Source organism: Musa acuminata, chromosome BXJ1-2, assembly GCF_036884655.1.
Source record: "Musa acuminata AAA Group cultivar baxijiao chromosome BXJ1-2, Cavendish_Baxijiao_AAA, whole genome shotgun sequence".
NCBI classification, from domain to species: domain Eukaryota; kingdom Viridiplantae; phylum Streptophyta; class Magnoliopsida; order Zingiberales; family Musaceae; genus Musa; species Musa acuminata.
Window position 1 is genome coordinate 21,442,678 of NC_088328.1, and position 23,962 is coordinate 21,466,639.

Genomic DNA, 23,962 nt, shown 5'->3' on the forward strand with positions numbered 1-23,962 from the left:
ACCAAAATCGAAACAAAAGATCCAAAACAAAAAAAAGTGAATTTTCCGCAATAATTTTTTGGCAAAAGTTCTCAAGACAAAATCGCGTCGTCCAACAGCAGAAAGCCTCTTAATTTACCTATCTTTTCCAGACCCTCTAAACCTGACCGATATGGAACTGTAAACGACTCCATGGAATCATCCATTGTAGACGTCCAAAAAAGAATAATCTCAAATAATGGCCCATCCTGTCTTAATTGTGGGACGATGGCTTTCTACGTACGAAACAAAGAACATAACGTTGATCGAGGATCGAACGGGGAGTCGGGTAAGATCATATCTCGAGAACAAGAAAAGAGATTATTTTCAAGATATTGGGCGAATTCTCAGAAAAAATCAAGTTTGAAATTTTTTAATATAACATTAATCCACCGGGTTTGCAATATGGATTATTGATCTAGAGTCAATCCACCGGGTGTTAATATAACATTAATCATATTAGATTAATAACACATAAACGAGATTGGTTTACCTTTCTTTTCAAGTCATTGTTGGACTTTTATGCATTCTTTCTTCATGTGTCCCTTTTTTTTACAAAAGAAATACTTTGCTTCTTTCTTAATATTAGCTTGGGGTGGTATTTTACATTTTCGTTACTAATGAGCTTTCTGATTAGCTTGATTTTTGTCGATTTTATTCTTCCCGTGAATGGTTACCACCAATGTACTCTCACCTAGTTCCATCACTAACCTCTCTTCTTCTTGAACACATATGGTCATTAATTCATTGATTGACTATTTGTCCTTATGTGTGTTGTATAAAATCTTAAAAGACCCGTATTGAGATGGAAGGATGTTCATAATATAGTGCACCAGGAAAGATTCTAACATATTAACCTCAAGCTTCTTAAGTTGAGTCTCAATATCTCGCATTTGCATCATATGCTCATGCACACCCTTTATGTTGGTGAGTCTAAGAGATAAGAATTTCATTATTAGGGTACTAGCTAGTGCCTTTTCCGAAGTGACGAATTGTTCATCGATAGCTTGCTGCAAGTCTCAAACCTTCTCATGTTGGTCAACAGAACCACATATGCCAGCAGTTGTCTTTAGTTTTAATAAACATTACGCTGAGCCGATTAGATCGCTCACATCACTCATATAATGCGACCTCAGTTGGAGTACTGATATTAATGACTGTAGGTGGTTCGTTTTTCCTAATAGCATAATCAATATCCACCCACCGTAAATGGAGAAGAATCCTCTCCTTCAATATCTTTTAGTTATCACAACTAAGTTCGGAAATATCACATCGAATATCAGAGAAATTAACAGTTTGAGAAACTGTATAAAATCAAACATGTTTATGTTAAAATTTAAGGCTTAATAGTTTAAATTGCATGTTTAACCAATGTGAAACATGCCAAAAATATGAATCTCATGACATAAAAATTGTATGTGAGCTAAAATTTTAATTCAAATATATTCAAATAATCTTTATGATAAAACTATCAAATTATATTCCAATTCATAATTCCCGTGGGTAAATTATGAAAATAATATAATATTTTATCCTGATTAATTATATGAATATAATAAAAGATTCTATGGGATAATAATTATTATATTGAATATAATCAGTTATGGTGTCTACTTACTTATGTGATCCTTATTTTAACTTTTTATATAATTTTAATTAATTAAGGATGCTGTGACTAATTCTTAATTAATTAAGATTATATGGATCACTAAACATTTTGGACATATAAAATTGACTCATAAGCATAAATTAATATAACCAAATATGCATATATAATGTGAGCATTTTATCGACTCCAAATATTAAAATATTATATCATCAATATTTTCAACATCAAATATATCAAGAAGTTTCAAAAAGAAACCAAAATCAAATCATATTCATGGTATAAAATTAAAAACTCTTTCGTATCAAGGCAAAGGTCAATTGGCTCTGATACCAACCATTAAAAATTTTGATATCAAAATATGTTTCTAAACCATTATAATAGAAACACAAGAAAAAACTAATGCGGAAACAAAATTGTGTGCCTCCAGCCATTGTTATCAAAAATTCCAACAACGGTTTCTTCTTGAATTTTGACACTTCTTGACTCAGAACTCTCGCTTTAGATGGTGTAGGAAATCCTTTAAACTTAAAAGAGATGTTGAGCCCAAGGGTCAAAACTCTCGTTTATATAGATGTTCTCACATCAAGAACATTTATTATCATCAACTCATAACATTCAATAATTAATTCAAATATGTAATGTTTGGATCATAATGAAGAATTTTAATGATATTAAATAAAATATTTAATAATAATAATTTGTTTAGAATGAAAAATAAAAATATTTAAACCACAATAAATGAAAAAATTGATTATAATGAATGATGAACTTAATGAAAATGGTTACATTATTATTAAATAAAATATTTAATAAATGATTACAGATAAAACATGAGCAATTAAGAAGTAGCAAATCTTGCGTGTGATCTACAACTTAACAAAAAGTTCTTGTATGAGAGTCCACAAACAATAATGACCATTTATAGTGAATGGTTAGGCATAAGATGCATTGAAGAAACACCAATTCCGGTAACCAGCCCATTATTTTCTTGGATTGTTCTCTACCAATGTGTTTGTTCTTCCTTTTTAGTGTGTTAATACAAAAAAGAATCTTACCTCTTCATCTTCAATAGTTCATAACTTTTGGATCATGAAGCGTGTCCCATTGCATGATACAAATTTTTCATGCATATAAAATATGAATAGTAAGAAACAAATTATAAAAAAATAATAATAGATCTTCATGCACACTAAGATGAATAATGTAAATATAAAAAAGAAAAATATCTTAGCAATAGTATTAAATTGAAACTGAAGTTAAAGCAACCTATTTTACTATTAACTGTATGGATTGGTAGAAAATTTCAGGAAGAAGTCATAGAAATTCTACATATATCAGCATGCCCTCGTAAATTTTTGATACCATCTTACAAGCAATTTGAGAAACAAAGCATCCAATGCATGCCAACATAAGTTAGTAACAATGTACTCTTGTTCCAATAGGTTGTCCAGATTCTAGGCTCTGAAAGCGCTCCAACAAAGAGAAATGGACGATCATGGCTTTACACAAATAAAACAAGTGTTTAACAGGAGAAGCATCATCAAATTCCAGCCATTTGATCCAAACTTCATGCGACAATTAAAACTACTTAAATATAGTAACAATAATTTGAAGAAAAAAGAGAACATCAATTTGCATCAACCATATGATTGCATTCAGGTGTGCTTGTATCTGTCCATTGATATATAGAAGTTTCTAGTGGAATACCGAAGAGATTCATAGACAATTTTGCTTCAGAAGCAACCCTAAATCATGATTTTAAATAAGAAAGAAACCACATGCAGAGAATTATAACGATCCAAGAAAATAATTAACCAGTGAACAAAACATATTAATAAAAAGGCTAGACATCATATTCTGCTCAATAAACTTGCTCACTTGATCCTACCTCTTCTCAGTAATCCACGCTTGACTCATGAAACAAAGCCATTAAAGGGATCTTGATCCTACCTCTTATCTGTAATCCACCGTTCAGAACTTGTGAAACAAAGCCATTACAGGAATCTCATCAACAGCAAGATGGCTCATTGCTTTCTCCAAAATGAAGAGAATGAGATCTCGTAACAGCAGGATTGATCGCTTCTCCAAGGTATTCCATTGATGGCAAAGGCAAGAGTAAGACAATTAGGATTTTTTTTTATACTTTTTCAACTCGACCTTAGGATCAAGCAATCCTATGTTAATTATAATAACATTTAATTGATATACAGTGCATTAAACTATAAAATGGCGGGTGGTTCGAGAATATGGCCAGGCTATGTTCAACAAGAACCATTAAACGATACAAAAAAATAGAACAAAGAAAGATATACAGTGCATTAATCAGTCAATTGCAGAAGAAGATGAATGAGACCTCATAACAGATACAAGGTGTTAACGTGTACAAGAAGATATACAGTGCACTAATTACTTATCTTACGATGCTAAAGATCTAGAAAACAAAAATTCAGTCCAACTTAATTTCTGTTGATGTTGAGAACAAGGACTAATACTTCTTACTAGGGTAATAATATAGAAAATAGTATCATGCATTAAAAGTGCACAAAATTTATGGAGCAATGGCAGTGACATCAAACAATTCAGCGTGAGGGGGCATAAGAGTCACAACACAACATAAAAATCAGTTTACAAGAACACCGAATTACCAATGGAGAAGTAAATATCAGAGGGAAAGACAAGTGTAATGATATTGTATTAACATCTAATGCAACATTAGTCAACATCAAGCATGGTCTAGTATAATTAACATCTAAGACACTCGAAACAAGTAGTATCAATACTCTCACATGCCATTCAAAGTGACATTAAGATCTAATGAACATATTATTAAATCTAATAGAAGTTTTTTCTAGAACAACAATATCAGTTCTCCCATCAGTTAGAGAAGTTTAAATTGCATCAAGATTGTAACTTGTCATAAACATTCTATCACCCATACACATGTCTACTCTGAAGTCCAACCAATCTGATCTAAGATGAAACAAGCAAGAAGAAGAGATGGAGCAGAAAGGAATCAATGCTTTAAACTTACAGCTACTGTTCTTGACCCGAATCTGCTTATTGACGGTCAAGCTATCCACCACCAAGCTATTGGAAACAGAGTCCATACAAAGTTGTTGGCAAACATAGAACACTCAGAACGCTATATGCACATAAATAAAGGATGAAATGCAACGTAATCCATTCAAAGTACAAGTTAGTAAAGCTATCAAGCGGTGGCGGCTGAGGAAGGGAGGGAGGGAGGGAGGGACTGCCTGAGAAAGACAGGAAAAGGAGAAGAAGAAAGGGGTTGTGTTGCCGGTGAAAGGAGTAGCGTCAGTTGTTAGGAAAGGGAGATGATAGAAGGGAAGAGGGGAAAGCACAGCGGGAAAGGGAGGAGGGAAGAGATCGAGAGAGCGTAAGGGGGAGGTGTTGGGGCGTCGATCACCAACCGTCGCCAATCGTATCTTTGGAGAGAGTCGCTGGCTGTAGAAGCAGAGATCGTCTCTTCGTGCTAAGGGCTTGGAGATTCAATTCCTCCGTTGGGGTTTAGATCGAACAGATAGATTTAATATCAGTCGTAGGATTTAACAAGTCTCAGATCGTTCATAATCTACGGTACAGATCATAATTCATATAATTATATATATAATCATATATATATATATATATGATTATATATATAATTATATGAATTATGGTTCACTGGGAGAAATGTGAGATCGCACGGAAGCCCTCAGTCTGGTCCATTTCATGGCCCAATAGGCTGCCACTAGTAAAATAGCATTATTAATCCGACATCCCATAAAACCAAATCCCAAATAATTGAATTATATTTACGTGTTGTATATTAATCTAAAATATTTTAATCATTCCATAAAATTGAAAACAATATGATTGATTGTGACAGAAGCAGAAAAGAGAAGCAGATTTGGATTATTGCATCTATATCTGCATCTTGACAAACAGCAACGCCATTTCCATGGCTTACATCAGTTGGAGATTGTTCGAAAGCGAAAACGAGTACAACAACTGCATGATGAATGAAGGATCTTCCTCTTCCGACCTACGCACGCTAAGAACGCCTGCTTCCATCTGCACGTTTCGCATCATTCGACGCTCTCCAGGTAGGGTTCTTATACTGTGTAATGCTGCTGGATGTTGTCGATGTCAAGCCCTTTGAGCTTGAACACCGATTCCACGTGTCCCTTTAGAGTGTGCAGCTCACGCAGCCTGCAAATGACCATGAACATGGGAGGCGTCAGCATCATGCTGAGGTTTTCCGACTCTATTACTCTGCGCATGCTCGTACCTTGCAATCTCAGCTCGCCGTTTGGCTTGCTCAGCAATCTCTGAAAGTTCTCGGTAGCTGCTCTTCTCTGGGAAGAGGTTGGCAGTGTCAGGGGGTTGGAGTCCATGCAGAGTTCTCTGTGCCATAGCCCACTGAGCTTCCCTCTCTTCCCGACCGTAATCCTTCTTGGTAGTGAAGGCGGTCTGCAAATTTGGACGAGTTTGGCAACAACGAAGGGACACAATATAGATTAAACAGCAGCTTCAAATACAAATCGAGAAATTTTAGTACCTTGTTCTCGAGGAGGTTATCCCAAGCTTTTCCACTGAGAACGTAGCGGATAGCGAACTTGAACCAGTCGAGAGGGAAGAAGAAAACGATGCTGTAAAGCCAGATAACTCCAGCCCATCCCCATCCGATACCTTTGATCCTTGCAAAGGCCCAGTTAGCATAGACAGCTAAAAGAGTTGCAACCTGCAAGGAGTTCAGACACGCGGATGATCAGAATTGGTTCCAGAAAATAATACATTTAGAATATGATGCATTTGCATCACACACAAGTATCAAAGCTTTCTTTGGCCTCTCATGCTAGGTGGAAAATTCTGCACCTCCTTCCTCAGAGAGAGAGAGAGAGGTTTGGGGTTTAGTCTCCGGCTTGTGCCAGCTGCACTTTTCCCCTTATTGCTATACTACACATGGTGCTCCTCAATCAAAGAAAATATGATTTCACACTAAGGAATCTTAAGATACATCTTGTGACAAAAAAGGCTGCGCAGTAAGATATAATCCTTTTACAAAGGCATCAAAAGATACATCTTAGAATATGAACCTAAAAGCAGATTGATGACAAAGGCATTAAGAGCAAAAAAGAGCACTACATGCTCAGAAATCACGAATGGCTAAGAGATTAATGTTCTGAAAAAAGCTACATGGAAAAAAATAAAAACTTACAAGCTGAGCAATTATGAAAGCGGTGACTAAGAGAAGCCCAGGGCGTTCAATAAAACACCAGCCGCGTGATCGAGTGACGAAAATAAGTGCCTGGCTAACGATACTGACTTGGAGGTACAAAGCCGACATCATCTCATCTTCACTATGCCTCAGCGATCTCACCTTAAACTTATCCTGCCAAGATATACCAAAAGATCATGTTATACTTACCATTTATTTCCAGTGACTGCTGTATCAGAAGCAAATTTCACATTGCATACTTCTGCATAGCTATAATAAAACTTTATTCATCATTTTATTCTCAAGTGAGACGAGGATGAAGAAGATTACTTACAGAGAAGAAGTCAGTTTCTTTCATTGCCCAGAAGAAAATAACAGTCATCAACGCCAAATAACTGCCAAAAACAATGCCAGTAGCAAATATCTCTTTCAGCTTCCAACTATCTGGCATTGGAGATGGCTTCACGCGGTCCTTGGAGATTGTCATGATTGTACCTGTAATACCAAAATGGCAACATAAATTCTGATTAGAAACAAGAAGAGAATGAAACAAGCTATGTTTGTCGTCTAAACTTACCATCATTTAGAATGGCAATGATCAAAACCATGAAAGGTGAGAAGTCAAATTTCCATATTAGTGCAATAAGCATAAAACCGAGCTGCAAGGATTTAGAGCTAATCAGAACCAAACATAAAGAGAAGGACATAATGAATCAGGAAAACGAAAAATTACATGCTCCATGGTGGCAATGTAAAATACTTACCACAATACGTATGGTGATGGAGACGGCATAAATCTGCAGGGGAACAAGATCATAAAGCCAAGTCAGTGATGTAAAAACCACGATGAGAATTAAAGGTGCTATATCATTGATTGATCGGTACAGACTGTGTAGTTCTTCATCCTCTGGAAAATAGCTCGGCTGGTGAGCACAGCACTGATGATCACACTAAGCCCAGGCTCGGTCAGGACAATGTCAGAAGCACCTCTAGCGGCATCTGTGGCATCAGCAACGGCAATTCCAATATCAGCTTTCTTCAAGGCAGGGGCATCATTAACTCCATCCCCCGTCATTCCACAAATGTGCTTCCGCTCCTGCAACTTCTTCACAATTTCATACTTGTGTTCTGTTCAGGATGAAAGAAGATTGATATGTTGCCCGAGATCGAGAATCACAACTGTCATTCCGGTAAAAATGAAATGGTCAAGCCTACCCGGAAATACTCCTGCAAACCCATCTGCCTTCTCTATCAGTTCATCTACGGGAAGTGCAGCAATTGATGCATCTTTATTTTGGCCAAGCAATGAAGAGGAAGGGTACATATTGGTTCCCATTCCAAGCCTTCGACCTGTCTCCTTGGCTATAGCGAGTTGATCACCTGAGGATAGAACAATTATGTTAGGAGAAGTATACTAAACAAGTTGATATAATGATAATCAAGAAAAAGTAGATACCAGTAATCATCTTCACATTGACACCAAGGTTGAGAGCTCTGCGAATTGTTTCTGCACTGTCATGCCTTGGGGGATCAAATAGAGGTAACAGTCCAACGAATTGCCATGGCGCCCCTGGGCTCTCCTTGTGCCTCTCTGGAACTTCCTGCAGCACAGGCAAAAATTTGTTGTGAGTCTTGCGGAATCGACTCCGATGTCATTTTGAATAGCCGGAAGAAAAAGTAAACCTGTCTTGCAACAGCTAGTGATCGCAACCCACGTTCAGCAAACTTGTCAATAATAGCATGAACCTTCTTCCTGACATCTTCCTTGCAGTTGCAGAGGGTAACGATCTAATCCGATTGGAGAAGTTAATCATAGAACCAATAAGATTACTTTGAGAAGCAAAGGCTAATAAGACGATACCAAGAACCAATTACCTGCTCTGGAGCACCTTTGCTCACACGATGCCAGGAGCCATTAGCATCAATATAGGTAAGAGCAGTTCTTTTGTCGACAGGGTTGAAGGGGAGAAAATGTACTTCCCTTATACCAGCCCTCGCCTGTACATTAGATAGTAGAGGTCAAAACCAGCATAGTCAACTAGAAAGTGTGAGCAGTAGACACATCAACCACATCCATCGACTGACCTCCTTTGGGTCTGCAAGCATCCCGACCATGGCAGCATCGATAGCATCCTGATTCTCCGTCCTCGAGGCTCTTGCTGCCAACAAGACCACATACTCCTTATCCACACCCTTCGCAAAGACCTCAATGAGGTTCTTGTCAACGCTCAGTTTGTTAAGCGTCAGTGTGCCGGTCTTGTCACTGCAGAGAACGTCCATGCCAGCCATCTCCTCTATTGCGGTCATCCTCTTTGTGATGGCACCTTGCTCGGATAGCCTGTGCGACCCAATAGCCATGGTCACCGACAGGACGGTGGGCATAGCGATCGGTATACCTCCGATCAAGAGAACCAAGAGATTGTCGATCCCATCCCTGTATCTTCTATGCTGGATCGGGTACATGACGATTATCTCGACGATCATTCCCACCGCGATAGAGCAGATGCAGAAGTTACCAATGGCCGTGAGGACCTTCTGGAAATGGCCAACCTGGTTTGTACTGTCGACGAGGTGGGCTGCCTTTCCGAAGAAAGTGTGCACACCGGTGGCAATGACAACAGCCTCGATCTCGCCCTGTTTGCATGTCGACCCAGAGAACACCTCGTCTCCCGGATTCTTAGTGACGGGGAGCGACTCTCCGGTCAACGCAGACTGGTCGATCTTTAGAGGATCCCCGTCGAGGAGGCGCGCATCAGCGGGGACGATATCTCCGAGTTTAATGCTGATAATGTCACCAGGAACCAGAATGGCTGCGTCCTCTTCACTCCATCGGCCATCTCTGAGCACCTGCAGCCGTCAAATCAACAGGATGGATGAACGAGAAGAAAAACCAGAGAGAGCTCATTACGTTAGCATCATATGTAAAAAGGTCGTCTTTTCAAACCAGTCCATACCTTTGTTTTCGGGGCGAGACCAGCCATTAGGGCGGCCGCAGCATTGCCTGCGTTGTTCTCTTCGATGAAACTGATGGTGGAGTTGATCACGAGCAACACGACGATCCCGACGAAGTCTTGCCAGTCGGGGGGCTTCCCACCACCGTTGGCCAAGGCGATGGCCATGACAGCGGCCATCTCCATCACCCACGAAAGGGGATTCCACATGAAGCCCAAAAACTTGAGGATTTTGCTCTCCTGCAGATCAGAAAAAACTCGTTCAGCTCTCAGTTCGAGGAACATGAACTCAATAGCAGAGAGTAAAATTTCGACCTTTTTCTCTTCGAGTTTGTTGGGGCCAAAGATTTGAAGCCGGTTGGCTCCTTCCGCTGACGAGAGACCTTCCCTCGTACATTTCAGCTGCTCGAAAACCTCGTCGACCGGAATCCGTTCCTGAGATCGAAGGAAAAGAAGTCATCGACCAAAATCGAAACAAAAGATCCAAAACAAAAAAAAAAGTGAATTTTCCGTAATAATTTTTTGGCAAAAGTTCTCAAGACAAAATCGCGTCATCCAACAGCAGAAAGCCTCTTAATTTACCTATCTTTTCCAGACCCTCTAAACCTGACCGATACGGAACTGTAAACGAGTCCACGGAATCGTCCATTGCAGACGTCCAAAAAAGAATAATCTCAAATAATGGCCCATCCTGTCTTAATTGTGGGACGGTGGCTTTCTACGTACGAAACAAAGAACATAACGTTGATCGAGGATCGAACGGGGAGTCGGGTAAGATCATATCTCGAGAACAAGAAAAGAGATTATTTCCAAGATATTGGGCGAAACCTCGGAAAAAATCAAGTTTGAAATTTTTTTACTGAACGTTTTAACTTAAAAAATTCTGTATTAATCACATAAAAAAACTATTTTATCCCTACATTCGCGGGACCGACATCGCCACCACGACGGGTCGCAGGCACGGGTGTGGGCGCCCACACTAGTCCGAGCAGCCCTCGCCAAACACAAGGCCCTGTGCGCGGGGAAAAGTGACCGACGAGACAACCTATGTGCGAAGGCACAGGCAGCCAATGAGACCTGCCCTGATGAGGAGGGGAGCGATCGACAGAGCCACCTCGTGCACAGAAACACTGGCGATAAGAAAGGAGAGGGGACGGGGCCACCAACAGAGCTAGCCGTACACGAAGTCGTACGTGATCAGAAAGGCAATCGGTGGGGCGAAGGGTGGCGGCCAACGAGGTGAATGGCGATACCAAGGATAGGATGATCATTCAAAAAAATAATATCTGAAAGGGATTTAAAATTACGATACTCTACGAAAAATTTAGATTTTTTTTCTAAAAATTCGCCCGAATATAATTGGGAACCGCAATTAGCACTGACATGTGAGTTCAAAGGTGTCAGCGGAGAGACGGACGAGCGGACTGTCTAGAACGAACTGGAGTACTTGAAATCTCCGGATTCCAAACGAGGAGCAGCAGAGTAACAGTGAAAGTTCTCTTTTTATCTTACTAACTTATTCAAAGAGTGAGAGAAGAGTCCCAGAAGTGAAATCAAACCATGAAATCTTAACAAATATTACCGTATTTTCGTGTCTTGATCGAAGGAGGAGAAGAAATTGGAAATCTCAAAGGAAGAACACAAGAGCGGATACAAGATTTCAAACTATATGAACTCAAATGACGTATGTTTGGAAAGACATAAAAAGGGGGGGGGTGGAAATCGATGCAAAGATGATAATAAATAAAACATATCGTTGAGAGTTTGTCGGAATCTGAAATAGAATATTAAGTCAAACAAATTCATTAATACGGTCGAATACGGAGAGTAACCTTACGATAACAACAGATCTGCACAAATGAGAAAGAAACCCTTCTTCGTAATCAGAAGCAAGGAAACATCATCTAATCGTTACAGGGAAAGAAACAGAGAGAAAAAGATCAAAAGCTCTGTAAATAAGCCCATATACGACCTAAAATGGCACCGAAAGCTACCGACCGAACCACCGAGAGAGAGAAGAGGGGGAGTAAGAGTCGCTCACCAGATCCACTGTCTCGTTCTTGATCTCTTCCAAGCTGATCGCCTTGTCCCCGGCCATCTCTCCTCCCACCACGACGTACGCGCACCGACCACGAGGAGAAACGCTACAACAACAACCACCCCACGAGAAGAAACCCTACGACGTCGAAGAAGCAACCATTACCCAAAGCCCTCGCGCACGAGCGATCTCTCCCTCTCGCTCACTCCCTCCCTCAACTTCACAGAGGAGATGCGAAGCGGAAAGAGGAGAGAGAGAGAGAGAAGGGAAACTTCCCCTTATGGTGAAGTGGAGCGGACTCCGACGCTGCCTTTTATACTCCTTCCCGACCCCAAAATTGGCGGGCCCCGCCGCTTGCCTTGTTTTACCTGCTGACCTGTCGGTGGCCCGCGGCGCCCTTCCTCGAGGGGCGCACCGCCACCTATCGGTAAAATCGCTTCCTCCTTCCCCGCACGGATTGTTTTCTGCGACCGTAACTAAACCGTTCAGATCAACTTGACCTAAAATCAACGGTTGTGATATTCTATACATATTACGCAAAGCGAACACATTCACGGGATTTGGTACAAGGAAAATTAATTAGAGGAAATAAAGCGGGCCGACCCTACGCGGCGGGTGGGCCCGAGGGCAAGCGAGGCCACGTGGTGCCGCCGCGTTGGTCTTCAGTTGGGGGCCAGACCTATAGGCTGGTATTTGACTTTGAGAGGGGGCGCGGTCGCGTGCGACTATAGAAGTGGCGGTTCGGCGAGTAAGAAATCATGCAATAATTGCGATGGTCTCCTCGACAAGGAGACGTCTGAGACGTTCATGGGAGGGCGGTCCGCCGTCTCGCGGCGAATCAGAACCGTTGATTCGTCAGGGTGATGCCGGGCGTCGTCCGATCGTCCCGCATTAAGTATCAACTCGATGCTCGATGTATGTTGTTGTTATTATTATTATTGCCGTCATTAATGTTATTTTGGAACACTAATTAAAGATTTCCATGTGATCATGTGTCCACGTTATTGGAATCTGACCCGATACACATGGAGCCGGGTCCCACCCTTTTTATTTAATAGGAAAAAAGTCATCTTAAGACCATATTTAAATACAAGTTTCAACATCACATATCAATAGTTGGAAATAAGGAAATGGGGGCAATGTAGCTAGCATATATTATGTTGAATGTTTCTTCTTTTTATGAGCAAATGTGATCTACCGACCACAAATGTGCCCATCATACCTTTTTGAAATATGTGAAATTTACATATTTTAGGTATTTAATAAAAAAAATTTACATAATATAGTGCTGATGATATTGATGATGATGATGATGATGATGAGAACATCATACCATATATATATATGGACACATTCCAAACCAGAAATGAGGCAATTATTATGTGATCCATATAAGATGCTGAATTGGTATGCATCTATCTCTAAGCTTTATATGTGTAGTCTTAAAGATTGCCCTTCCAAAGGATGGCAGCGTCCACAAATGTCCTAATCGACTATAGACTGAAGAAAGGCCATCCTCATCTTCTTCCAAATTCTATGTATGAGCCAAAGGTCATCTTCTTTTTGTTATTAGATAAGAAGAGCCAAAGGGCATCTTGAGAAGATTAGACCAGGATATAAGACAAGGTCAAAATATATTTTATATTATGTTGCTTAGCATATGTACATATAATTAATAGCTTGCAAATGTGACCGATGCATTGATGGGCAACGTGCATGAAATGAGGTATGATGATGATGATATTGATACGATTAATGTTGTGAAATGTTTAATCGGATTAGCCACCATTATTGAAATGTTTATAGGGACGCGTGCCAATTGAATGAGGGTATCGTTCTTTCTTCTCTTCGATGCATGACACGCCGTTCAAGGACAATGGAGAACTTTGATCTTTGAACTCACCGACGGTGTTCGGCTCTCAATCCGTCAAGTCCCATGTGCACCGCTGAAACCCGGAGTAGGGATCTGGTCAGTCGCGGTAGGCATATTTCGTAGTTTACTTGTGTCCTTTGTTCGATGCCAGCACAAGCGCTTTGACCCTGGTCGCAAGTCAAAGTTAGGCAATCCAGTGGTCAACGTCTGCGTGAATCCGAGAAAGGTTGTGGGATATTCACTTTCTACGTTTTGTGACAGATCCTCTTCGATGCAGATAGGTCGCACAGTTCATGGCTTCTCACTGCTGCAGCATGAGAGAGGATGCGTCTTCTCCATCTTGGACCGTAGTTATCACTTGCAAGCAGCATGAGACAAAAGGCAAGCGAGATCCATGCTTCCACGGCTATCACCATCGCAGGAAATCTGCATCGTCGACACTCGAAGGTCTGATGCATCCATCACTCATGTGGCTGCTGAAAGCAAGAAAGAGGATTAGAATAACTCCATCTTCATCCTGGCATAATGTGTAGCAAAGGTTCTTTACCGCTCCACTGCTTAAAGCTCATGCACATCATATGGCAGGTTGAACAAGACCTGGGGCAGGTGATGAGCATGCCTGTTCATGCAGGCAAAGGCTGCCTACTCTTCGGTGGTGTGTGAGTCAGGCAACACCCACTTTAAGCAACAAAGGGTGTTGTTGAGAAACCCTTGGCAGAGTTGGAACCGTGACAGGAAAATTAGAAGGTGCAAGTCCTCTGCGAAGAAGCCACCAACCGGCAAGGGTTTGAACTTACAATAGAGGAAGGGATGCCTCTTCCTGAAACAAGCAGAATCATGATCATGTAGATGAACTCTCTCATCAAGGACATAGTAGTAGTAGTAGGTTATAACTTTTTTCTAAGATAAACAAAGTTTTGTTCTACTATGATCCATGATTGAATGGTGCCTTTTCTTTATGATGCAATGCAAGCTCAATCATCTTTTGATATGAAGCCTTTCTGTATCATCACTTGGATTACATTAGCTGAAAGGATGCCTTCGGTCGTACAGAAATGAAGCAGCATCATGCTCTCTCTCTCTCTCTCTCTCTTTCTTTCTCTGTGTGCAGACCAAATGGGCTGAGTAATTTATTCATTGCACAAACATAAAGTGCAGAATATGAGACGTTGAACCTAAAAGAAGATATCTTCATGATTTGTCAGATACCAAAGAGTACGCATCTTAATAATATCAGAAGCACTAGATGACATAGACACTCCACTCAACCAAAATGAGTGGTGCATGCTATGGCAGTACAAGCTGAATCAGAATACCAACCTGTGAAGAACCTCAATGAAACTCTTCTCCTAAAACCACCTTTTGACCTCACAAAAGACCAGCAGCACCAGACACGATAAATGAAAAGTGGGTGGGAGAAAAAGAGAAAAAGAAGCTTGGCCAAATCATCTAATCCAAACACATTTACCTCTTTTCACCCACTGGGGGTGCATCTCCTCTGCTGGTGTACTAATTGGCTTCATTGCTTGCCAAACAAATGAAGGAGAAGGCTGCTTTCTTTCTCATGCATTTGAAACTGTGAGAACAAGTTGTCAACATGGATGATTTATGCCCCACGTATCTATCTTTATCAGCTGATCTGGTAGCAATACTTCTAGACAGCATCTTTGAAATATTTTTTATGTACTCAACATAACATCAACAACATAAAAAAAACTCTATGGTGATACTGTGTACCTCAATCAGCTGAACATTATGTTATGCATCAAAATGATATCAGATAGTGATTCATGTAAATCCATTGCATTCTGGTGAATGGGGACAGCACATGTCAAGCATCAAAGGTCCTTGTTAATATGGTGCAGAAAAATCTTGTAGCCCAAAGGCAAAAAGAACTGTGATATCAGTCACTGCATGCTATTGAGTCCTTTGTGCTCATTGGCACATCAACTTGAGGTTGACAGCCAAATAAGAAGCGTGCTAGTAATGTAGTTAGCTGTTGCTGACAAGCCATGAGCAGAGTCTTAAATGTTGTGGAAAAAGCCTGCCAGTATGCAACTGTTCCAAAATCCATGATGCTCTGAAACCATTCCTGGCAAGTACAGATGCTACAAAAGAACAAGATGTGGGGATGATGACACTCCAATACCAAAATCATAAACCACCATCACCAAAAATTACAATTCAGGAGAGGAACACATAAACACAAGATTGGAAGTGCATTTTATGACCAAAAAACAAAAACTGGAAAGCTAATACTGAAAGTAGCTCATATGCTTTAGCTGTGAACTTGATCCATAAAATCCATATGTTATGTTTATAACAGAAGATGATGATATGTTATTAATGGAGCCAACCACCACCAAGAGACTTATTCAAGTTCTATCCATATCCACATCTTCGGAAGGACTGAGACTATGCAAATTAAAAGTCTTCACATGAATTAGTAGTGTTAGAAGTAAAAGCTTTGCAGAAGAGAAAGCAAGTTCTGGTGGCTTAGACCTGTTCACTTAGTGAGAAGAATACCTTGAGAAAAGTTGCCTTGGCATTCAGTGTTTGTGGTGCAAGGCCCCAGTAGATGGAATTAATGGGGCAATGAAATAAAATAATGTCTTAAACTAGCTTTAGATATGCAACACCCATTTCCTGTTTGGTCTTTCCTCTCAAATCCAAGCACCTTGGGAACCTGTAAAGTCATCAAAGGCATCACTTGTAGGACTGGCCTTGTGTAGCCACAAGAGAAAAAGAGAAAAGATACAATGCTTTGTTAGGCTTCCCCTATATCATTCCTCCCACTTTTTGCCATATTGTACTATTGGGGAATCTTGGACTGGCCAACCTTGCATGCATATCTATCTATACCCTGTCTTCCTGTTTCACCTTATCTTAGTACTAGAAGTTTGTAGAATATGAGTTGAGAAGGGCAATTTGGTATGCGCAATCACCATATCAGGTAGTTCAAACACAACCAATATAGTTCAAGTGCTACACTGGTACACAGACAAGCACAAGACCTAATTTACACAGCCTATTATCTTGCGTGCACTTCAAACCTACATGAATTAAAGGTGAAATTGTGCACTGAAATGATATTGTATTTTTCAGGAACATCAGATAATGGTCACCTTAATTGGAACTAGGGAGAAAGACAAACCACTGTGCAGCCTCATTTACTAAATACTAGTAAAGTAGATCATAGATTGACAAACACAAGTGCATCAAATAGAAGTCACAAGAAATGCGATACCCAAACTCTGCTGCTCTTCAATAATCTCAAACTTTCATGGAAGTGAACTTAACAACATTGCTGTCTAGTGCACCAGATAAAGACCAAACCATCATCTGAATGATTCTTACAACTAAACCTTGTTCCAGCAATTCTCCAATTGTCCCCAGAAAATGGTAGAATTGCTGAAGCATATGTGATATATTTTGAGTAAAGAGAAAGAAAAGGTGATAACAAAATAGTCACAATGATTCGGCACTAAAAATGCTACCCTGTCATACCTTATATAAACTTGGGTTGAAATTTATGTGTTGCTTGTACTTTCTTCTTTCTAACATTTATAATGCATAGGGGAAACTTTATACAACATTGAGACTCAGGGCATGCTGCTGTACCTATAGTGTGGAATCTTCTACATAGGTGGTGTTCACCCAATTTAAAAAACAGTGGGAAACTAACCATATAACACCCTTTTGGTTTTGATCAGGGACTGCCTCTTGTCCAGTTGCCAGTAAACTCAAGCTAAACAGGACATCCTTCTCCTGTATTGCCCTTTTGGACTGATTTACTTGATGGTCTAAGCAGACCTCAAAGGATGTAATTAGCTATCTCTTCATTTTGAGATATCCAAATGGTGATTCAAAATCAGGTTATCTAAAACTAGTCAATAGCCAGAAACAATTATCTCCAGTGAAGTGGTTGAATTTGTTTAATGATGAACTTTCCTGCTTGCCTACCAATGTGTGCAAAGCATCTGCAATAAGTCTAAAGAAATTATGGCATGCAATGAAGAGGCCCATGTCCAGAAGAAGTGTTAATATGAAATGTTATGTTAGAAGTGTATACAAGAAAATTGTAAAATTTTGAAGGCAGTACAAAAGGAAACAACTACCTTTCGGGGCATATGTGCAAAATATTGGTAAGTATACTACATATACCTCAGGTAACAAGCAGATATAACATAATTATGAAGTATATGACAATATTTGTGCATTTTGATATGAGGCATAATTTCCTCAATCAACACTTTACAGTAGCAAAAAAAGAAAAAAAACAGATGCATGTACCTCAATAATGTTAGACAATTATGCAATTAAATAGGTAACTCTTCAGACAGTATACGTTGAAAGGCAAACAATAGGTAAAAACAATTGAATACATGAAAAAAGCATACTGTAAACTTCTAGAGTTCTTACATGATGGAAAAAATAGCTAGCTGCTCCGAGGGGCTGGTTGTTGTTTAGAAATGGAAAACAGTAGGTAGATGGAAGAGTAGATAGAAAAGTCAGCTACCAATATATTGCTTCCTTCCTCGCCTAGAGCTATACTCATGGTGCCGCCAAGCCTACATCATTGAAATTCTGCTCCTAAACATACAGCTTAAACATCACCCAGTTGAACCAAAATGCTCCGCAAAGGCAAAGCTTATAGTCTATGTTCTCTATGCTCTTCAAGTAATCTTCAGGAAAAAAAAAGAAAACATAATTTCACTACCATGCTTTCACGAAAAGGAAACCTCACCTCTATGTGATATGGAAACTATAACTAGAAAAATAAGTCATCCTATGCATAAAGAACATGTATTTCTACTTTAATCTTTTAAATGAAAAGCCTATAACTAAGTTGCTTCAGAAACCCATGATTCTAAATGTTGCAACATTAATTACAGAAGCAATTAATCTGCATGAAGTTTCTGAAATACAATGGACAAATGACAAAATTGTGATAGAATTAATCGGTATAAGAAATGAGTGATATTTTGACCCAAATACAGGCAAGACTATATAACATTAAAGGAACTCCATTTAAATATCAACAAACACTGGCAGCCTATCATATGGATGTTAAAGTGATCCTCATAAACTGGGGTGACCCACTACCAGAATATGCAAACAGCAATGGTGGAGCACGGATCAATGCCGAGACTTATTCTCTTCTACCCGGAGAGTTAGCTTATTCACTGATTGCTCAGAAAAAGATGAATCCATATTTAAGATCCCAGACACAAACTCCATAGCCTCCTCATATCTCTTGGCTTTACAGTAACCATCAACAATTATCCTGTAGGTTAGTTCATCAGGCCTGCAGTTATGCTGTATCATGTAGCTAATAACATCATCAGCTTCTTTGAACATGTCCTTGCTCACATAACCAGAAATGAAGGTGTTGTAAGTGACCATGCAAGGGGTAACTCCTTTAGCCATCATGTCTGATAGAATCCTTAGGGCCTCAGTCATGAGACCTTGCTTGCAAAATCCATTAATTACAGTGTTGTAGGACACTACATCAGGCTTTAGTCCTGACTTTTCAAGTTGCTTGAGTATGTCTTCTGCTTCCCAACACTCTCCACCTCTTGCATACATGTTCATAATATTATTATGAGTTATGAGATCAGGTCGCAATCCAAACTGATGAATCAAGTCAAACATCTCACGAGCACGATCGTACATCCCATTCTTTGCATAAATTGAAAGCATAGAATTAAGGATTACCAAGTCAGGCTTGTAACCATTCCTCTTCAGCTCCTCAAAAGCCTTCTCTGTGCCATTTAGCATTCTACACTTGAAGTTGACAATAATAAGTGTTCTTAAAATCACCCAGCTGGGAAATATTTTATCATCATAAACTTCTTCTTCAATTGCCTGTATCCCTTTTATATGCCTTCCTTTAGCATAAGTTTGAAGCAACAAAGAGTATGAAAGTTCATTAGGCTTGAAGCCCTTCTTCGTCATATCTAATATGACAGACTCCGCAGCTATCCAATCACCTTTCCTAGCTATTGCATTCAAGAGTGCATTGTATGTAGTGGTACAAGGACTAAAACCTGCCTTGACCATCTCATCATACATCTGCAAAGCTTGGGTGCTAGACCCACACCGGCCATATGCAGCAATCAAGGTGTTGAAGGTATCCCTGTCCGGCTCAACTCCTGATTTCTTCATCTCATCAAATACTTGGCTGACATAATTCTCCATTCCCCTCTTCCCGCACATAGCCAACATTGTGTTCCATGTGACCCTATTTGGGACACAACCATTAGACTTCATGTCGGAGAGTATGTCCAACATCTCCCCTGTCCTTGATTTCTTTCCAAGCATTCCAAGAATCGTATTGTATGTACAAGTATTAGGAACACAACCCAACTTCTTCATCCGATCAAACAAAGCCAAAGCTTCATCCTCTTTTCCCGCCTTTCCATATCCACTAATCACAGTGGTGTAGGTAACAGAATTAGGCATGATTCCTTTACTAGCCATTGCGTCTAATACTGCTGCCCCTTCTTCATAAAAGCCAGCTCTAGCATAGGTCGCCACGAGCTCATTGTAGGTAACTGCATCTGCTGGGCAGTTATTGTCCTCCATTTCCTTCAATACCCCCATGGCCACCGGATACTTTCCAGCTTTACCATACACCTGGAGCAGTGAATTGTATGCGACGGTGCCTGGAACATAGCCCTGCAGCTTCAATTGTTCAAAAAATATGGAAGCCTCCTCCAACAAACCTTCCCTTCCGCAGGCTGATATGACAGTGCTACAGGTGAACTCATCAATACCCACATTTCTGCTCTTCATTTCATCCAAAATTTCCAAAATTTTACTCCAAGACCGCCCCATACGGCCATATACATCAAGAATCACATTGTAGGTGACCAAGGTAGGCGATAACCCTTTGGCTTTGATCTGCTTAAACAACGCGACCGCTTTGCGGTACTTGCCAGTCCGAGACAAGGAATGAAGCAGGGTAGTGTAAGCGCGGATATCAAGGCAGTATTCCTCCAGAGGAATAGAGTCGAACAGCTTCGAGGCGATCGAGTGCTGCGAATGCCTACCCAACGCCCTGATCACCACCTCGATCGCCGGGGCGTCTAACCTGGATCCCTCCGCATTGGAACCGGATCCAGCCCATTCAAACAAGGCGAGAGCCTTCTCCCAGTTGCCCAAGATCTCGAGCGCCTTCAGGAGGCTGACCCAATCCACGCCAAAAATCTCATCTTTTTTGGATTCCAGCAGAGACACCAAATCAAGAGGAGGCTGTTCGACGATGGATCTAAGCAAAGACTTGCCTGCGCCGGAAAGGAAGCCGAGGCGAGGGTCCCGCAGGAACAGAACACCATTTTCGCTGCCGGCGAGCCGTGGGCGCGACGCCGGAGTTGCCTTCTCGCGGTGAATTGTGGTCGAAGCGAGGCGCAAAGAAGGAAAGTTGGGATTTTTATTGGTTGGTTGAGGAGGGTGGAGAGTGGTGGAGGTCTCTTGAGTGAGATGCTGGAGATGGTGCAGGAGGGAGTCCAAGGGGACGGAATGAGAAGGAGGAGGTGGTGGTGGGTTGAACTTTGGATGGTTGGTCGAGGGTTTTCTCGGCGTTTTCGATGTCTGTGTTGGGAAAGCTGGACGGCTCGAGAAGAGAGCTCCCTCCATTGAGAGAGTGAGAGAGGAGATGCAGCGTAGAGATGTGGTTTGGGGTGGATTGGGAGCAATCTGAAACGAAGTCCAATCTGACATGGTTGGTCGACATCCAACCATCCATCATCCCTCGTCCCCTTCATTTCCAATGTTGAAGGGAACAGAAAACATTTCTATCTTTTTCTCTCTCCACAATCTTTCAGGGTGTATTACTGTTCTCCCTCTACAGTCGTTCTAGTGTAATATATTAAGAAAAATATTATTAAATAATAATAATAAAATTATCATGATCCTTTATCATAATTTTAAATCATAAAATTTATTATGTCATGATTTATCGTGATCTGAATATGATCTCACAAATAAAATAATTTAATAAATATTATATATTTATTATTGATTGAAAAAATACGTAATTATTATATTTTGTAATCTCTTTGTCATATAAGAGCCATAATTGTTGAGTTTTTTTTTTCTTCAATCCTCTTTTTATTATTATTGATTAATAGTGCTCGGAAGGTATTACACCTCTTTACTTTAGACCTTTTTTTCTTGTGGTTAAAGGTAGTATGATAATTTTTTATTACTGTATCTCTTTTTTTTATAACTTTTGCTTTGTACCTCCTCCTTGTAAGCGATTTTGAATCTTTTTCTTCTCCACTTTTACTCATCTCATAACTCTTTTATTTATGAAAATACTCTTATTTTCATTAATGGTGTAGTTCAAGCTCCTATAAAACTTATATCCACAAACTATATCTCTTGGTATATTCAATTTTATTCTCTTTTAATCTTATGACGATGATAAAAATAAATTCAAATAATATAATTTAGAACCTAAAAAAGAAGGATGCCCTAAGCTAATGTACCATTCTTGAAATGAAGCCTTGATTGTGGCCAAAGCAAAGATAGATTTGGATAGTGCAACAATTGTCTGCTTATAAACTCCATCTCTATTTAGCTCCTTCATGAGATATGCCTCTATACGTTGAGATCCTTCGTAATAAATGAAGAATGTAAGAATTCAATAAAATTATTATTAGAAGAATATAATTTAAAGATAAATATTGGGTTCTACTTCGAATACGAAGAACATTAGAAACTAAAAATGTTTTTGAGAAAGGGGAAAGGTTCATAAAACCAATACGAGTTATTTTGAGACATTTATCATTACCTATTATGATATTATCTAAACCATCATAATATAAATTAGGAGATAGATTATTCAAATAAGACATGACACGATGAGAATCCTCGAAACCAATAAGCTAGTTTGATAAAGGTTGAAAAGATTGAGCAACAAAGTTAGCACGCGGTGTTGGGATAACAAAATCCGAGTAGGTGGTGTAGCACGATATGTAGAATAAGATGGGTATGAAAGCTAAAATATCCATGGAATAACAACTCAAATGAGATGATATTTCTTAGAAACATGGCTTTGCAAGTCATATATTTGATAGGTAACTTTGTTGTTGAATTCTTGACCAGATTTGTTAACACTTTTATTGTAACATTATTGAATGTTGTCTTCAAAATGATTGTTTGAATGATTGTATTGTAGATCTTGCCTTTATTGTAAAAATTAGCTTTGTTAATAAAATTGACGGTGATAGAAGTAGCATCAAAAGGTGATAACTCTCATTTAAGATAAGCTTCATAGTTAGAAAGCTTATCATGAAATTCTTCAAAAGATATAGAACTATCAAAAGTTTCTTGAAGTTGATGAGGTGACCACGAGATTAGTTAGCATATATTGTTGTAAGCTTGGACCACATTTCACAAAAGTATATTGTAGAGGCTGTATAGTTAATGATTTAAGAGGAGAGAGAGGTAATTATAGCACGATATGGACGGATCCAAAAAAATCAAGTATTTAAACCAAATAAACGTTACTTTATTTTCATAAAACAATCCCAAAAATTTATTTTTAAGCCTTTGACGGTTAACCAAGTCCTCAAAATTTTCGACAGCAATGTCTAAAGAATATAGTCAATAACTTATAGGATGTAAATGAATTTAAGACTTGTTACAAAAGAATTTTATCAACGTCGAAGCCGCCATGACATATTTAGCCCAATTGTAAAGCCACCAATAACTCATTTATGTCTTGTTTTTGTAGGTAGTTTGATAATTGGACATGAATAATATATTTCTTCATGGTCTTTCAAGGATATATTCATGAGACAACCTTTATGCTTTATTAATTATAATCTCCCTTGATTCTTTATGGTCTCCAGCATGCCCCTCGTGCTTGGTATCATGAGCTTCAAACATATTTAGTCTCGATTGGATTTCATATTTCTCAATTTGATAATTTATTATTTATTTATTCTTATAATCATATTTTTACTAGTTTATGTGGATGACTTAATTATTATTGATACTAAATCAATAATAATTAATCAATTTATTCAGCAGCTTGGTAACAAGTTTTCTATCCAACATTAAGTTCCTCGACTATTTTCTTGATGTTTAGTAATTTACATGGTAAATAGTCTATTTCTTTCTCACAAAAAATATATTTATGATCTTTTTTATCACACCAAAATACTTGAAGCTAATACTGTTAATACGCCAATCTCTATAAATATTCCTCTTATCCTATTTGATAGTGCTAATCTTAGCG

At 39.3% G+C, this 23,962-nt stretch overlaps 2 protein-coding genes across 7 annotated transcripts; both read right to left on the reverse strand.

Moving 5' to 3' along the window:
• Positions 1-5,436: 5,436 nt before the first annotated feature.
• On the reverse strand, positions 5,437-12,116 carry LOC103972227 (plasma membrane ATPase 4). Its single transcript, XM_009386494.3, has 16 exons — positions 11,841-12,116; positions 10,115-10,234; positions 9,803-10,039; positions 8,934-9,695; positions 8,724-8,846; positions 8,532-8,636; positions 8,305-8,449; positions 8,064-8,228; positions 7,738-7,976; positions 7,613-7,645; positions 7,426-7,507; positions 7,183-7,343; positions 6,849-7,022; positions 6,189-6,371; positions 5,919-6,100; positions 5,437-5,839 (listed from the first exon to the last, which is right to left on the reverse strand). Exons 1-16 carry the CDS (start codon positions 11,895-11,897, stop codon positions 5,743-5,745), a joined length of 2,865 nt encoding a protein of 954 aa, XP_009384769.2. The 5' UTR covers positions 11,898-12,116; the 3' UTR covers positions 5,437-5,742.
• Positions 12,117-15,033: 2,917 nt separating this feature from the next.
• LOC135597993 (pentatricopeptide repeat-containing protein At2g18940, chloroplastic-like) lies at positions 15,034-21,450 on the reverse strand. Of its 6 annotated transcripts, none has more exons than XR_010481468.1 (3): positions 18,817-21,450; positions 18,133-18,395; positions 15,351-15,818 (listed from the first exon to the last, which is right to left on the reverse strand). XR_010481468.1 is itself a non-coding variant. In XM_065091516.1 (2 exons), exon 1 carries the CDS (start codon positions 21,433-21,435, stop codon positions 18,850-18,852), a length of 2,586 nt encoding a protein of 861 aa, XP_064947588.1. In that variant the 5' UTR covers positions 21,436-21,450; the 3' UTR covers positions 15,034-18,395; positions 18,817-18,849. The 6 variants fall into 6 exon arrangements, 3 of the variants coding, with proteins under 3 accessions (XP_064947588.1, XP_064947604.1, XP_064947598.1); XR_010481464.1 differs by having other exon boundaries at positions 15,351-16,396; XR_010481466.1 differs by having other exon boundaries at positions 16,237-18,395.
• Positions 21,451-23,962: the final 2,512 nt, after the last annotated feature.

Excerpts from the sequence above, each read along its gene's own strand:
- LOC103972227 (XM_009386494.3), bottom strand. The coding sequence starts at position 11,897 with ATGGCCGGGGACAAGGCGATCAGCTTGGAAGAGATCAAGAACGAGACA. Across the intron at positions 9,696-9,802 it reads GTCTCGCCCCGAAAACAAAG|GTGCTCAGAGATGGCCGATG; the intron begins GTATGGACTGGT and ends TGACGGCTGCAG. Across the intron at positions 5,840-5,918 it reads CGGCGAGCTGAGATTGCAAG|GCTGCGTGAGCTGCACACTC; the intron begins GTACGAGCATGC and ends GGTCATTTGCAG.
- LOC135597993 (XM_065091516.1), bottom strand. The coding sequence starts at position 21,435 with ATGTCAGATTGGACTTCGTTTCAGATTGCTCCCAATCCACCCCAAACC.